This window comes from Dipteris shenzhenensis, chromosome 21 (assembly GCF_047967505.1).
Source record: "Dipteris shenzhenensis isolate YYH24624 ecotype China chromosome 21, Dip_SZ_1.0, whole genome shotgun sequence".
Classification (NCBI taxonomy): domain Eukaryota; kingdom Viridiplantae; phylum Streptophyta; class Polypodiopsida; order Gleicheniales; family Dipteridaceae; genus Dipteris; species Dipteris shenzhenensis.
In genome coordinates this window covers 47856782-47873832 of record NC_141616.1, presented here as the reverse complement: position 1 = coordinate 47873832, position 17051 = coordinate 47856782, and the positions used below count along the sequence as shown (strand labels likewise).

The 17051-nt window shown below is 40.6% G+C and overlaps 1 protein-coding gene across 2 annotated transcripts; it reads right to left on the bottom strand.

The window, feature by feature from the left end:
* Window positions 1-587: 587 nt before the first annotated feature.
* Window positions 588-6728, bottom strand: LOC147888969 (uncharacterized). 2 transcript variants are annotated; one of them, XM_087392515.1, is made up of 8 exons: window positions 6630-6728; window positions 6360-6482; window positions 5899-5961; window positions 5429-5682; window positions 5082-5339; window positions 3634-3819; window positions 3401-3460; window positions 588-1048 (listed from the first exon to the last, which is right to left on the bottom strand). In XM_087392515.1, the coding sequence occupies exons 2-8, from the start codon at window positions 6454-6456 to the stop codon at window positions 848-850; spliced, it is 1119 nt and encodes a 372-aa protein (XP_087248641.1). In that variant the 5' UTR covers window positions 6457-6482; window positions 6630-6728; the 3' UTR covers window positions 588-847. The 2 variants fall into 2 exon arrangements, with proteins under 2 accessions (XP_087248641.1, XP_087248640.1); XM_087392514.1 differs by having other exon boundaries at window positions 6360-6678.
* Between the last annotated feature and the right edge of the window lie 10323 nt (window positions 6729-17051).

Below are 17051 nucleotides of genomic sequence, written 5' to 3'. Positions count from 1 at the left end.
ACAGTAACTAATTCTTATCCAAAAACCTTTCATTCGTCCTACAAGTCCAAGGAGTAAAGCCTAAAGAGGCACCCCAATTCCATCAAGCAATGTAGGGAGTATAGACCAAAATACATTCCACCAAATTGTAATCAACCATAACCTTGGGTATTCATGCTATGCCAAACTTAAATCATGGTACAATTAACTAACTTGTTCCGCTCTATGCTATGGATCAATCTAGGGTACTCATAACACGTGAAAATCCAAGATCTTAGCATAGAAATCATGAGGACAGGGACAGATAAAGGGACCATGGTCAGGTAAGAGAATTAGCGTGCATGCACGCAGGTGTTTATTTATTTATCTATTTTTAAAACAAAGTAACCGGCAGCTGAAAAAAGACAAATTTTTAAAACCCCCAATTTATTCCAACTGCAATAGAAATGGTCATTGCATAGCACGCCTCCAAATCAAATGAACCCCAACCCCATTCCTGGAAATACACATCCCAATGAAGCATTAAAAAAGGGCGACAGACCAAAAAATTGAACCAGTCACTGCAGGAGTATTCAGCATACCATCCAAGGGAAAAAATCATGAGCATATACAACTAATTTACATATTTATACAACGAACTTAGAAGGTTACAATGCAGTGCATAAATCTGCCTTGAGACTTGCAGCACAAGCCAGGTCACCAAAATAATGAACACACTGTTCATCGACAAGAAACAAAAGAACAAAGATGATACGAGCGTGCACAATTAAGGATATGTCTGTACCCCTGAATATTCAATAAACATATAAACCACACTTAATCTTCTGTTTTTTATTCCCAGCATACTCCGTAGAGATCCATCAATTTATCACTGAATATCTGCCAAGTCATTTGCAACAGGGAGCTGAATCAGTGTTTCTGGTTGACCCTTGATTACTCCAGCAGGAGTCATACTTGATGCACGCGTGACTTCACATGCATGAATCTTTGTGCAAACCGTATCAGCATCCACAAAGGAATCAATGTTCGCAAGGATCAACGGCCCATACTGAATGACTATCAGCTTACACTGCAATGAAATAAACTCTTTAGAATCTCTCTCTCTCTCTCTCTCTCTCAACATTCTAAGGCTTTATTCTCTTGAAAATTTTTTCTTGTATTTCAATCATCTCAGCTCATAGAAAATGAAAAAGGAGATTCCAAGAAGAACTCTCAATTCATGATAACATAAACAATTTATGGGTTTTGAAATCAAGGATGGCACTACTGCTATAAGGGCTAAATCTTTAACCCAACCTTGACAATATCCCAGAATTTGATGAAAGTCTTCCAACTATCACACTCAAATCTTTACATTGCACCTTGAATGGTTTCTTAAGAGGAAGGAGCGAATTGCTAGATGAGGTATACAAACAAGACTACAGCCGCAAACTGTGCCCCTCTCATCAAATATTTCTCCTCGAAGTTATTTTTGCATTGTTAGAAAAGGTCAATGGCCCATCTGTGAGCCCCCATATGAGGAGGACATTGGTACAGTGAACCTGGGATAGGGTAGGAGGTTACCTCGGAAAGGCTCTTGCTGTGCGGATTGTGATACAGACTGTACCATGGAATCCTGGCTGTTCAGGCGAGCTTGATGAATGTGCACTGGAGGTTGTAGCAGAGGCTGGCAGAAGGGTGCAGCAGTATATGCAAGGTGGAGAATGCTGCACAGTACAGCCAGGCCTAGAAATAGCGCCTGGCAGACCTGGTCAGCTAGAAGCAGAACCCTGGCGGCAGATCCCGTTGCCTGACTGGTCTGTAGTCCGTTCTAGTTGGCTGACTTACAGACCACGCCCAGCGGCTAATCTGTAGGCTCTTTTTGCTGGACTGGCTGCCTATTAAAGGAGCCCTAAGATGGTCCAGAAATCCATTCCACAGAAGGCCTTCTGGCACACAGGAGCAGATTTCTTCTCATAATCCTTCTTAATAGTTCACAGATTTGTTCAGTCCTTTCTGACTGTCCTTTGCCCAGCAATCTGCTGAATGTTTGTTGCTGTATCATAGAGCAGTTTTTCAGGTCTTTTAGTTGGTATATTCTGAAGCTTACTTGGAAGTACATGTGATGTGCTCTATTTCTGTTCAATGACAGTTTCTAGGTTCAAGATTCATTGTGCATTCATAAGTGTTCAGAAAGAGCCTCCTAGATCTATCCGCTGTGTAGAGGTCCAAGTTTCTAGACCTCTATTTTTTACATTTACTAGCATAGAAGAACCTTGGTATGAATTCTTACGTCCACTTAAAGGGTTAAAGTGGTGTCAGAGGTAAAAAATTATACTTTTTAACCATTAAAATAGACCAAACAGCTTTGACATCATCCCTTGAAGTCCTCTCTGATTAGAGCTCTGAGTCTGACTATCCAAGTTCTGTAGCTCCTAGAGGTCAGGATTGTATCAACCTGCGAGAACCTTGGTATAATTTCTTACAGTGCTAACCAATTAGGATATGCTTTTAACTAGTTGGTGAGTCTGCCATGCCTTTGGTAAAGGTCCACAATCCAAATACAAAATAATTTAGTGTCAATCGGTCCAAGACATCATGCCTATTGGGTACGGGAAGCAATGGAACGAAGTGGAATGTAAAGGGAGCACACAACAAGCAGGAGCAAACAGGAGCAAATGGATAATGAGAAAGTACAAAGGGGTGGCCTATATGGCCCCAAAGTCAACCATATGATTGACCAGTGAAGTCAACCTAAAGGTTGACTGAGCCCTAAGACTAGCCTATAAGGCCATACCAGGGCTAAGTGCTAACAAACCACCCTCCATGGTATGGCTGAAGTATCCTGGATACATCTCAGGTATACCTAAGGCTAAAGTGGTGTCAGGGGTCAAAAGTTATACTTCTTAATCATTCAAAGAGACCAAACAGCTTTGACATCATCCCTCAAACTCCTCTCGGATTAGAGCTCTAAGTCTGACTATCCAACTTCTGTCGCTCCTGCTTGAACTGTGCCTTTGAAGCCATCCATCAAACTCCCTTATGATTAGAGCTCTTTGTCATAGGTCCTGCTTAATCAATTCTTAGGAAAAACCACCTTGCCCCCCTTTTCGTAACTATGTCATAATTACAGTCACCTTTTTGTAAACCCATGTGATAACTACAATTGACACTGCAAATTTAGTATATGCCTTAGTACTCAAGTCTGAGATCTCTGATGCAAGCACACACATGTCCAGGGCTGCTGTGTCTCTCAGTTACATGCGATTGAACACATCTCTCTCTCTCTCTACACACACACACACACATATATGATTTATTTGTATCTATTTATTTATTATTTATCATTACAACAACTACTACTAACAATTATTACACAAAAAACTAGTGAGCTCAGGAATTCAGCAAATAACTGAATAGTACAAAGGATTTTGTTCAGCACCTGAGCAACATGATCAGGGACTTTGGAACACCCATCAAGAAGTATGCTCAACATCTTTTCCTGATAACCAATGATAAAAATTTAGCACTGACAAAACCTGACAGATCTTGGCATGGACTAAAAAGGCTGTTCATGCTTGTAAGTTTTGGCACATCACTATGCTTCCGTTCGTCCATCTCTGATAAGTGAAATAGAACTCTTTTATAGTTTATCTGAAAAGAAAAATTACTTACCTGTACTTCAGGATTTCGTAGTTTCGCTTTCATTTCCAACACAGCAAGCTCACAAGCAGCACACCTACTTGTTCCTTCTGAGGAGAGAGTGGTACAGAGCCCAACCTTCCCACATAATTGCTCCGGTGTTACTGAATCCACCTCTTTGATGTAAAGAGGAGCATAGGCATTCACAAGCAAGTCGCACTGCATGTTAAGTGAAGAAAAGATTAATAAAAATTCATATCCCAACTGCCAAACAATCCAAAAATAACCAGCCCAGCCCTCGAATGTCAAACGATCATCAATCAATGCTTGGGGACACCATGGCTTCTTGTGACATCATGGATGATTTAAGGGTATCTTACAATAGCAAACGTATAAGCCAGTCAACATAGTTAGATGAAGCCATAAATAACCAGCCCAGCCCTCTAAATGTCACTCTATCCCGCTCTCGTCCCCTCTCTCTCTCTCTCTCTCTCTCAGTGCATACACATATTGACATCAGTAGCAAGGTGATGTCCATGTCCCTAGAACAAAGCCTCCAAGCAATGAGAACCTTGATAGGAATGGGAGGCCACGAGTTTGTGCTCAGAGAGATCAAGTCATGAAATGTTGGAGTAATGACATGGCTGACCTTGAAACTATGAGGATGAGCGCCTACTGGACTAGGGGCTGTAAAGAATGGAGCTCTCCCTTATTCTGTGGAAACTTCTCTCTCTCTCTCTCTCTCTCTCTCTCTCTCTGTGCATACACATATTGACATCAGTAGCAAGGTGATGTCCATGTCCCTAGAACAAAGCCTCCAAGCAATGAGAACCTTGATAGGAATGGGAGGCCAGGAGTTTGTGCTCGGAGAGCAAGTCATGTAATGTTGGAGTAATGACATGGCTGACCTTGAAACTATGAGGATAAACGCCTACTGGACTAGGGGCTGTGAAGAATGGAGCTCTCCCTTATTCTGTGGAAACTTCCTTGGGTGCAATAGCAAAGGTGTAAGCCAGTCAACACGGACAAACACAAGACCGGACCACCAAACAAAGGCCAGCTGCCAACAAACACCACGAGTAGCACAGGTGCCAAAGTCCACAAGGAGGTACATGCGTTAGGAGTCATCAAAAGCTGCCGCCGCCATAGTAATCATGAAGTTGCACTTCAAGTCGCTGCACAGATCGCAACAATCTGCACACAGAATCTATATCTACATATTGTTTGAAATGGCCATGCAGGACAAAGACACAAATAAAAATCCCATCCACATGTCCAAGAGGAGAGACCTTTTTGAAATGAGATGACCCTGAAAATGCAAAGGCTTCTCATGGTGAGTGTATCACTGTGTACAAAGGAAAGGAAGACAGAAAATGTGTGCAGCTTTCCACGTTAGACATTATCGTTTTTCTTTTGGCATGAAGTAGCTTGGTAGAGTTTACAATCATTCCACATAAGAATTCAAGAGTTTGATGTCTCACCCTAGCACTAAATTCTCCCAACTTAGAACACTCAGAATGAAGGGCAGTCAGAATCTCTGTCTCTGTTTTGTTGTCCTTCAAATAAGTCAGTGCTTCAGATGCAAAGTCTGTGCACACCGTACAAACGCGAGCATCATCCAATAGTAACATTGAAGAACTCGGGCAAAGCTTCGTGTCTCCACAAAGTTTGTCAGGTGCTACATACACCTGTAACATTTCAACCATCTCTGGGACGTACATCTCTGCCAGCCCAGAACACTGCAACATCAAGCAAATACCAACCACCTTAGCATTTTGTCCATGCTTGATGGAATGCAATATATCATCACTGATTGCAAAGCACATACCTTTTCTTGCAGACCAGGCAGAGCTTCACATAACGAGCCATTGATGTATTCAAGAACAGAATTTACAGTGTCCGGATCTGCCAAGACTTGCTCTGCAAAGGTAGATATATCCAGACATGTGTCACAAATGACACTCTGAGATACACCATTTGATAATGCGAGATCTGATCCCTTCCTCACATGAAGCCTTTGAAGGCTGGGGAGTTGCCTTTGAAACGATGAAACCGATCTTCCTGTCTGGGCAAGCCCCAAAACTGCAGCCAACCGCCAATGCACTGACATAAGTTACGACTGACAATAGGTATCAGCCGCCAAAAAGGATAATCAACCATGTACTACTAGAAACCAGCAAAAAAACCCAGTATCACATTCATATGGGCTGTAAACTTTCAGGTTATGCCTTTGTTTAGTTCAACTTCGATATCCTCCCCGCTATTTTCAGCAATTAGCCTCAGGAAAATTGAACTTACCGCGCATATGATCAAAACGAGATTCCTGAACCCTTGCTGCAAAAAAGCCTCTAAATGGAACATCTGCATCAAAGAGAAAGCCTGTCACCCTTCACATCCCATACATCTCCAAAAATACAAATGCAAGGAGAAACATAGAAAGATGCCTCTCTCCCCAATTCATGCTGTAGGAGCTGTCGGCCAAACCCTCCTACTTTCCTTCAGATAAATATTACAAATTTCTTTAAAAGCTTTGTATACTATCGAAACGTACAGGAATGGAACTAGCCTGATGAAAGATGGGAAGTTCGCGAAAGTTATGACACACACGCTTCCGCACTCACAGAATAAAGCTTGACATAGTAATCACAAACAGCAGTGCTCTAGGGGTCCACTCAAAAAGAATGCTTGGACCTGGATGAATGGCAATTGTCCAAGATAAGAGCCGCCGGGAGAAAACAAAAGAAGAGGAGTCGTCTTACCGCCATGACCAAATATCACGATTTTGCGGGCGTGCCCGATCGAGGTCCCGAGCGCGAAAAGGAGCAAAAAGGCAATCAAGACTCTGGAGCGATCCATTCAAAAGACGGTAGTCCGTACGCAATCTGCCGGAAAGAAATGGCAAGATGCTCCAAATTCAGCGCAGGCCGGCTAAAGAAATACAGACTCGGCAAATTCAAGGCAAGATCTGAACAAGGTGTGCTGTGTGCAGTGATTCAAATGGTGAAAGAAATCAGAAGGTCCGGAGAAACCTATTGGGAAGATGAGCGACGAGCAACTGGTACCAAACGCGTGGAAGGCAAGACATCTTATGCAATGACCCCGTCAAACTTAGTCGTTGACTTTCCTTACCCTAACAACACATTAGGAGCACATTCTACACCAAACCACATGTACTAGAAGACGTGGGATGGACTTCATTAGCTAAAACTAATCTGCCCATCCCTCACACCCTTGCAGGGCCAAAAACCGAGGTTTCATGTAGGTGAATTGTCAAATCTGGGAACAAAACCTTGAAATTCTTGAAGAGAAGGTTTTCAAATCTGGAATTTTGAGGCCATTTTAGTTATATTTTCGTGAACAAACCTACAAAATGTGGAAACAAACCTTGTAAATTTTGAAGTTGAAAATTTTTTTGGTTCTAACTAGAGCGTAAAACCACTAAACTCTAACCTATGAAGCTGTGACATTTTCATTTTCACGTGTAAAAACTATTTTCTCTGAAATCTACAAAATTCTTAGGCAATTTAGTTATATTTTAGCTTCTAAATCTACAAATTCTTGAGAAAAACCTTCGAATACTTAAAACCCCAGTTTTGTAATTTGTTGAGAAAACGGTTTTTTGTGAACACTGGCCGCTGAATATTTGATCTCAGCAAGAGATATTGAACCCACAACGTGCTTTGTAAGAGTTCAAAGTTCTAACAATGCCCCATCCAACGGAATGTGTTTTCATGGCACTTTATGCACACAAAAAAATGGACTTGGAATAGCCATAGGAGATCCACCTTCAAGACAACCGTGTTGGTGGGAGTCTCTAGAGATGGCACCTTCGATAGCATTGTTGGCAGGCAGCAACTGCAAGAGATCGCACCTGGGGATATAAGTGTTGTGTTGCATCTAAGAAGTTGTCGACTAGGAAAGACCTTGCATCACACGCAAGAGGGCAAGTCATTCAACCCCAACTTATGGCCTCCAATAAATTTTCATGGAGGGAGTACCAAAGATCGGTATTGAGCTCATCTTTAGGGCCTATAGCTATGATCAAGGCACCATTGAGTCTCACTTTGAGTCACCCCACTCCTCATTAACTTGAAAAGACTTGAAGAATCCATGAGAAGCACAAGCAATAGAAAGCAAAACACAATAGTAGAGAGAGCCGTCTTAATAGGCATGTCCAAATGGAGAATAACCCAACTAGGTTACCACTACATTTACTTTTGTTATCAATGTTGAGAAGTGGGCCTTGCATTTGAAAAGGCAGGGGCCACACCCTTATTTTTTTAGGTGTGTGGACTTGGGAAAAGGGTGGGAACAGAGACACACGTACATGCATGCATGCACGCATGCCCCCCCCACATACACATGCACACTTTTATTATTTTACTTGCAACTCTACACACACACACACACATGTTTCCACCCCTTGAGTACTCTTGCCAAGCCCTTGGTTAGCTGATTGATAGTGGTACAACCAGCACTATCATGCTAAGGTCAAGGAGATGGCTCGGCTAAAAATTCATGAACTAGTTTTTGGGGAGGACCATAAGGAGTAAACTTATGGAGAGATTAATTCCCACCAATGGCTTGCTAAGGCATAATAGAATCTCTCAATTTGATATGGTAAACTATGGATGAAACAAAGAAAACCAAACGCATAAGGTTGAAACATTAGAGTAAAAGTTTTTCATCCATAGTCACATGATCTTATAGAAGCACTCTTAGTAAAATTAAACATGACTTTGTTTTAACACATAGCCAAGATAGGATCGATTGATTGGCAATCGACATCAGAGAGTTCAATCCACTTTGATAGCCAGCCAAAAGCACAGGTAGTACACACTTCAAAAATAATGAGAGGTGGAAAGACCATGTCCTTCACAAATAACAAGAGCAACAATCTCCCAGTTCGACACCTATTATACGATGACAAAGACTAACTTAGTCCAGGTATGTCACCAGAACTAGAGACGATTGGTCCAACTATCACATGGGACACTATCTTTGGTTTGCAATAAAGAACTTTTTGGAAATTTCATACATGTATTTTTTCATAATCCACTCTTTGAAATTTTCTCCATAAAAAGATTATTTACTGATTTTGTATGTCAGTATGGCTTGCATAGTTTGACAGAATTCATCCAAGATCTTAGCTTTGCATGGTCTTTCTCCAATAGTATGGCAGCATCCCTATGCAAACCTGCTATCACCTTTAGGGATAGATACGACAACATTTGTGAATGCCACACGCACAATAAAAATAAATTTGTGAATGAAACTTGGAAACATGTCAGTCTAGATAGCAACATCATTGAGAATGAATACTTACGAGAGGAAATAAAGAAAAGCCTTAACCATATCCCAAGAAACGGGTTTAATATAGAAGGGGTTATTTCAGCTTTATCGAATGTTTGGGTAAGACTATGTGAGATTGCCCCCTTTTGTAAGGATAAGTTACACGCACTACAATGGGAATTTGAAAATTTTGGGAGAAATTTCTTAAGAGGAATCATAGAAAAGAAGAATATGATGAAGTGTGAAGAAATACCTTTTATGCAGCATCCTATAATTCAAGAAGAAGTCTCAAAAATTAAAACTTCTTTACTTGTCACGTCTACTGACAAATCAAATAATACGTCAGCTTACATCTGCAGAAAATTTATCTTTGGATGTGCATTTGATAGACTATCTAGCAAAGACTTTGTCTGGATCCATGACATCAATACCCTCAACCAACTGGTTAGAGGGATTGCTCAATTTGACCTTAAATACAATATTGAATCTCAATCACTCCCATACATGATGGCGACTTATAAAGCCCACAAGAATACTTTCAGATGGATAACCAATGCCCATTCCTGCATCTTTGCAGAATTGGCATCCCTAATCACGCTTGCTTTCCAATTGACTATGGAGCCAATTATGCGGGTAGCTAAAAACTTGCAAGCCCAAATATTTGAGGAAATGGGCTATGAGATCAATGCTTTTTGGATTATTAATTCTGCATTTAATGTCAAGTTTATAAGATAAACTTACCTGAAAATATTCACTTGATCTATACAACGGATATCAAAAAGTGCTATGAGAACATACCCTTGGAGGGAAACGATGGACTAAAATGCGTATTGGAAATTGTTATTAATATAGCATTCGATGAAGAAAAAGCAACTTTTTTATGTATAAGCCATGACATGAAGAGAGCTTCTTGGAGCAAGAAGAAGAAAAAGACAGGAATTTCATGGTCAAGCATGGAATTTATTAAAATTACCAATATACATGTAAGATTGGGAGACATGGTCTTTAAGCAAGTCTCAGGAATCCCTATGGGATTCGCATGTGCCCCATTATGGTGCAAGTTGTACCTATTTTGGTTCAAATATACCTTTATCCAAAAATTATGGAAGAATAGAATGCCTACCATATTGAAAATGTTTTAAAATGTTTTCAGATATATGGATGATATCCTCATGATCAATGTCATGTCACCCAAACGATTCCTTACAAAGGGAAATGGAGACGATACACCCTTCCCCCCTCATTTATCCCCTTCATTACTTGGAGATTAAAGAAACCACCACTACCTACTCCCAAGATAGTCGAGGCCATGATGTTGGAGTGAAGGTAGATTTCCTAAATATAACTATCACTATCACCCAAATGGAACGCAGAGTGGCCACCATGGTAAAAATGGAAGCAGTAGGATAGGCATTCGTTGTAAATAGATAGGAAAGGTAGTTCTCCCACAGAATCGTCTGTTTATGAACCAAAGCAAAAAATGGCTTGGAGATTATCGAAATGCGAAGCCTTCTCCTAGCATAGTGCCGTGGGCTAACGAACCCCCGTGTACAAGTTATACTACAACAATGGCTTCCAAGGATATCCAAAGGACTATCCTGAGAAGGATATGATGGATTCGCAGAGAGGATTGCAGTGCCCCAGCTACCAAACGAGTCGAGTCGGTTTGATACTAGAACATACTGAGTGCTTATGGCTAAGACATGTTAAGATTAAGCTATTGGTAGAAATGGCAACCGTATAGAATGCACGGGACAATGCATACGCCTTGCATGGAATAGACATAGCATGAATTCGCAACAAAGATATTGTTATATAACACAATGCTTAGCCAAGGGACGATCCCAATGGAGGGAATCTGATGGAAACGCCGAAATACTCACGCTATGTCGATTAAACTAATGCAGTAAAGCAACGAATCACTTAGGTTTACATATCCGGTCGATGACAGTTTTATTTGAGGAAGAAAACGGAATACGGACGAAGCTTGCATAATGGGACGCACACCCGCATGGAGTGGCCCACATGGGACACAGCCTCGCACTTGAGTGGCCCAAATACTCCCTTATTGCAGTCCTTACTATCTCGACGACCATAGCTGGTGCAGCATGCAAGCTTTCGAGCCCGTCTGTAATACGGTTACACTATGACTCTTTTCCTCTTCCCACACAACTGCGCAGTCTAGCACACTAACACTAGCGAGCATACTCGAAGTGCACCTAAGCAAAGCTACACCACTATCACACAGTAAAATAGAGAAAGGTTTCACATAAATTTGCTTTACTAATCACGAGGATATCCAGTGATTTATTGAATATAATACGAGATTATAGATACAGAAGTAGAATACACTCATAACGAGTTTTGCTGTCATGAATGTTTGGGTAGGACATAGATAACAATTACGCATTAGCATTGAAGCCTGTAGTCCCACCACTGCACATGAGTGCCATATTCTTATATGCATGTGTTGGTGGATGGATGCAAGTGAGTCTTCTGCACAAAGGGCAAAATAACAAAGCAGCAGTTGTTGCTCATTCTTCTAAAGCAGTGTTCAAGCTGTGATGTCTTGATTAAAATATTGACTAGTGATAAGGATATGACAGGATCACATATAAATATCTCACGTGCCTGCTCAGGAGGCAACTGCTTCAAAAGTGCCCTGCATAAAGATACAAGAAAAGTACTCAGACAATTATTTGCTATTATTAATCTGATTGGTAAAGAGATCTGATAAATTAATACCTTAAACATATGTACACGACACAATCCAAGTGAGAGCAGTAGTCCACCCATCACTAAGGATTGGGACGGCGGACTACTGCCCAACAAAATTTTCAAACTTGATGGGTGGAGGAATGGTCAAAATTTTGAAAGCCTTTTCATCTCTCATGGGAAGAGGTTTAAAAAAATTTTCAAACCGGTACTCGACCCTGCTGACGACAACCATGTCCTTGTCCATGAGAGTAACCCTTCTTGCATGGGCAGCACAAATGTTATTGTCATTCAAAAAATCAACCAAAAAGTCTTCGCATGCCTCTTGGAGACCTACTATTGCGGCACTCAACCATTTGTAAAATCCAAGACCCTGACTTTATTGCATATCATCTTTACTATCCTCATGAAAGGGGCCCTAGGAATAAGTAAATGGATAGTGTTATGTGCCTTCCTTATCTCATCAAATAGTTTTTTCGCCTGTGCCTCAAAGTGAGTAATTTAGAAACGCTCTTTCCTTGTGAAATTGGCCTCTTTACACTTTTCTTTGATGCCTCCTTGCTCGATTTCATGGGCTTGTGAACCACCTTCATAGTCTGTCTTACTTGAGCCATGAGTGTCTGCAATGATGGAAATAAAGGTGTCATAAATACAGGATCAGAGAATAAGGTCATGGATCTTCGTATACATCTCGAAATTTTCATTGACGACATGATATATACGATCCAACGTAATCTCAAACGCTCCTGGGTGACACGCATAGGACTGTTCACCAACGGCATTGATTTATCATGTGGATGAAGCCGCCCATCTGTATAGCTCAGTGAGCAACTTGGATGGATTTTTTGCCCACAGTGCCGATCTACTTCTTTGGATGGGATGCCGGACCTTCCATATTGCTCCATGAGTGAGTCGGCTTGATGATTCGCTCATGGCATGAATTTATGCATTAGCATGGGGCTGGAACTTCCATATTGCTTCGTAAGGGACTATGGCGTGATCTTTGGTTTTAGACGAAGCGGGCCCATCCGTATCACTCCTTGAATGACTTGGTGTATTTTTTGCCCACGGCATGAATATACCCTTTTGGACTATGCCAGACCTTTCGTATCACTCCATGAGCGAGTCGGCTTGACTATTCACTCATCGCAAATTTATGTATTATGTCGGGGCCGCCTAAAACTTTCGTATCGCTCTGTGAGTGACTCGATAGGAATTTTAGCCCATGGTGTGGATCTAGTCGTTTGGATGATGCCAAACCTTCCATATCGCTCCACAAGAGAATCGGGTTGATTATTCAAACATCACATGAATATATACATTAAGACGAGGCCAAAACTTTTGTATCGCTTCGTGGGGGACTCGATTAGAAAATTCAACTATGGCTCGACATTCTAAATTGTCCCATAAGAGATTCACATGAAGTATTCACACATGGACAAAGGCACACCATCTCTATCACTCTATGGTGATTCACATAGAACTACTTGCCCTCGGTGCGGATTTGCTTAACTACTCGACAATTAACAAATTACTCTTCAAAAAGATCCCTCGATGCTCATGGTGATATAACAACACGTTGTGTTCATACAAAATCTAGGCTAGAGCATACCTCTGGTCAAAGCAAGATGATGTTGGCCGGTACTATGGATAAAGGAAGTGGATGGTGGCTTGTACGGGTCAACTTACAAAATGCTGAGATGTAAATACGGAAAATGTATGTGAGGCTCACAAAAATTTGGCGTACTGAGATGTAAAGAATTTTTTAATCTCAGTTTAAAATATATAGGCAGAGTCCACAATGATCATAGTTTGCCATATGGTGTAGAGCAATTAGCTCTCTATACATGGACATTGGTGTTGACATCAACCGTAAAAAATTTGTTACATGTCGTTGGTGCTGATGTTAACCCAAATAATTTTGTATAGAGTTGGTGGTGACATCATCCCTAAAATCCTGTACAAACGGTTCTCCTATAAATCATTAAAGTCAGACCCTTTTCTCAAGGCCAACACATACGTCGGTCCATTCTTAGATATCGCGCCAGTGTTACTGCCTGTGTTTTGTCCGGAGAAATTTGTATCTACCGTTCTTTATGATATCCTATATCATCAAAATCGGTTAGATCCTACGATACCTTTCATTAATTCATATTTGATTTTTTGTCATTCAATTTTCTACATTTTTTGTTAAGGGTTCAAGACCATAGAAAATGATTTTTTTACTAGGCTTTATATTCCAATGGCACGATGGTTAAACCTTAACAAAATCATGATCAATTCCCTCACGTTAGAACCACTTGGTTGACCATTTTTTCACGGCGCGAGGAGGGCCTTTACATTTAGTCAGAAATGGCTTGTCGCACCGTTCACGAAACAAAATTTCCATGTTCTGTTGGAGGGTTTTGTTTTGGCTTGACATGCATAATCACTTATTGGTCCATAGAGGATGCTCGGTCGTCTTAGCGTGGAGACAAGGCCGTTAGCAACGTCTATCATGCTATTGCCCTTAGTTATCTTCAATAGGTGGTGCCATTGTCCGAGTTATTTTTCCATCCTATTTCGGCCATTCGGCCCAAACTAATGCGTTTAGCCCTTACCTAACCTCGATAAGTCAATAAAGACCCAGTAACACTTCAGACCTAACCAGAGCCATGGCGCAAAGAGGAAGTTTTGTTTTGCTTGGAAATCCCTAATCGCATCGTTGGTGAAATTGCACTTGAATCCTGAGTTTAATCTCCCCTGCATGCAAAGTATTTGAAACTTCACATGTGTTTGTAAGTCGACTCTCAAAGTGTACCTACTCTGGGTTGTGTTTGACAATATGATTTTAGAACTCACCACCTCATTTTATATTGTGATTTTCCTATATTTGCTTTTAGAATTCACCACCTCATTTTAGATTGTGATTTTGCAAGCTACTATTGGGAAATGGAGAAACAGGTGCACAGTACGAAGTGTTACAATCCAAAGGACAATAATGACATTCTTGAGGAAGTCAGAGATGATCCAACACCTAATGAGAATTTGTTTGATCTTTTGAGGAAGGATGGGGGAAAGATAACTATGTTCCTTTAGTGGAGCCTATTTTCAATGTAGCTTTCAATTTAAAAGAGACTATTATGAACTTGACAAGTAACATTCTACAAGAAGAGTGGGTGGCTTACAATAAGCTTATAGAACAAGAGATCCTTGTTCATGGTACCTCAGATTTTGTGCACATTGCAAGTTTTGTTACAACTGCATCTAAGAAGTCCAGTATGGCTAAAAGGTGGGATGTCTTTCCTGATGATGAAAAGGTTAAGACCACTCTTAAGAATTGTCCTCTTCATCGTATGGACTATTGTTTGCTGGAGTTATATGTTGGGTTTGTGGCTTTCCTTCTTCTTCATGTGGATAAGAGGGATCCGACTATAGATCATTCTAAAGTTGGAAAAAATACTAGTCCAATAATTAATATTAATGATGCAGAGGAGGAAGTCCAAGAGCCAATCTCAGTCGAAGAGGAAGAAAGACTTACAGAGAACCTAGATATTGTAGCATCGACTGTTATTGATGAGGGATCCTCATCCATCGATGGACAATAAGTATTATCAGATTCTATCATCCTTGCTTTGCCTACCTTTTTTATCAATGGCAAGAAGTATATTCTACTGAGAAGATTATTGTTTAGCAATAATAGCAGATGCTTGCATCTCTTCAAAGGATTTTTTGGATGTCGAGAATGAGCACAAAGAAGAGATTTTTGTTCTAGACATAGAATCAACGGAATTTTGTTGAAGCTCCTAAGGCCTTGGAGATGTATTTTGAGAAAGTGAAAGAAGCTGAGGCAAGTATTCCCACTGAAGAAGAACATTTCAACATACCCATGAGGAGCACATCATCATTGCATACCATCTTTGCTAATCTTATCCTTCTTGGGACTGGAAAAATACACTTTTGAGGCCTTATTTGTGAAGTGTATCTTTGAGCAATTGGTAGAGAGCATGATACCCTCTGGTGCTTATACCACTTCATCACATGCATTCTGAACCTCCTCAATGCTTAGAAGATTAGTAACATCATTTAGTATCCCATGTGTGAGTACATGTTGTATTTTCTTGCAATGCGGGTCTCGAATGATGGAAAGAATGTCACCCTTCTTCACACAAGTACGCAATAACTCCCCAAAATCTTGAGGACCCAGATTATCACCACATGCTTCTCTCAAAAACTTCCTATCACAAAAAATGAAGATTAGTGATAATAATCAATAATAATTTAATCAAAATATACTATAACTTTTTACAGCAACCAAACCTTGTTACATGGACTCTTCGTTTGCGAACACCACCACTAGCTGCGATTTCTTGAATGTTACTGATTGGCCTTTTCTACTCTCTTGACCCTAAGGGGGTGCACTTCATTTGAGAGACTGTGTTTTGTAGCTTCACAATGTATGCCTCTTTCTCCAACTCCAAGGTATTGTTTTGTGCAGCTTGTAGTGCTTGTTGCATACCACTGAAATTACATTGTAATATTTGTATGTGTGCATGGAGAAATTGGACTATACTTGCATTACTTACGCTTAGTCTTTTACAGTACCCGAGCATGCCATTGTCACCCTCTCCAACAAACTGAATAAATGATGGAATATCAGTAAAAGGAGGAGGACAAGTTGAGGAAGGATCCTTCAGATATAAGTAACCATCAACCCAAAGATCCACATTAGTCCGACATTGTTGCCTTTGTGTGTGCTTCTCTTGTGCACTCAAGCGTTCATTTTTCATTGGTGCATATTCATTCAATATGCAAATGTGCAAGTCCACCTTTCGCGATCTTGTTGAGTCAATAATGTTTGTTACTTCTCTGAGTGCCATTCAAAAATAAGAGGAGACTATTTTGATGGTTTAGGAATACAAATGAAACAGGGTTGTATTCGTAATGGGAGAGGTGAGCATGGTGAATAAAGAGATCTTGAGAGAACAGGAGTACTCACTTACATGCTGTATTCGCAATGGGAGAGGCAAGATTAGTAAACAGAGACATCTTGATAGCGGGAGAGAGAATCTTGATGCACTATCTTCTTGTATTCGTAATGGGAGAGGAAAGCTTGGTGAATGGAGAGATGAGGGCAGATTTTTTGAGAAATTGTAATGAAATCAAAACAATGGCAAGATGCAATGGGAGAGAAGAGCTTGGTGAACATAGAGGAGATATTGAGAGAAAATGGGAGACAGGGAATCTTTGTATATTTCGAGGATGCAAATGTTGATAGTGGTTTTAATAGCAAGAAAGAGAATATTAGGAAGAAATTCGAGCTCTGAAGCTGTGGGGACCCCCTCCTTTAAGGCCCATAGGTGGGCCTCTTTATGAGCTTTGTCAGACTAATCCTATGATAATTAGTCTAAATCCCATGAAATTAGGTGGGCCTCTTTATGAGCTTTGTTAGACTAATCCTATAA

Bases quoted from the DNA above. Each gene is read 5' to 3' on its own strand.
- LOC147888969 (XM_087392515.1), bottom strand. From the start codon at position 6,456: ATGGATCGCTCCAGAGTCTTGATTGCCTTTTTGCTCCTTTTCGCGCTC. The intron at 5,962-6,359 runs GTAAGACGACTC...TCTTTGATGCAG, and splicing joins CGTGATATTTGGTCATGGCG to ATGTTCCATTTAGAGGCTTT. The intron at 5,340-5,428 runs GTATGTGCTTTG...TTGATGTTGCAG, and splicing joins TGCCTGGTCTGCAAGAAAAG to TGTTCTGGGCTGGCAGAGAT.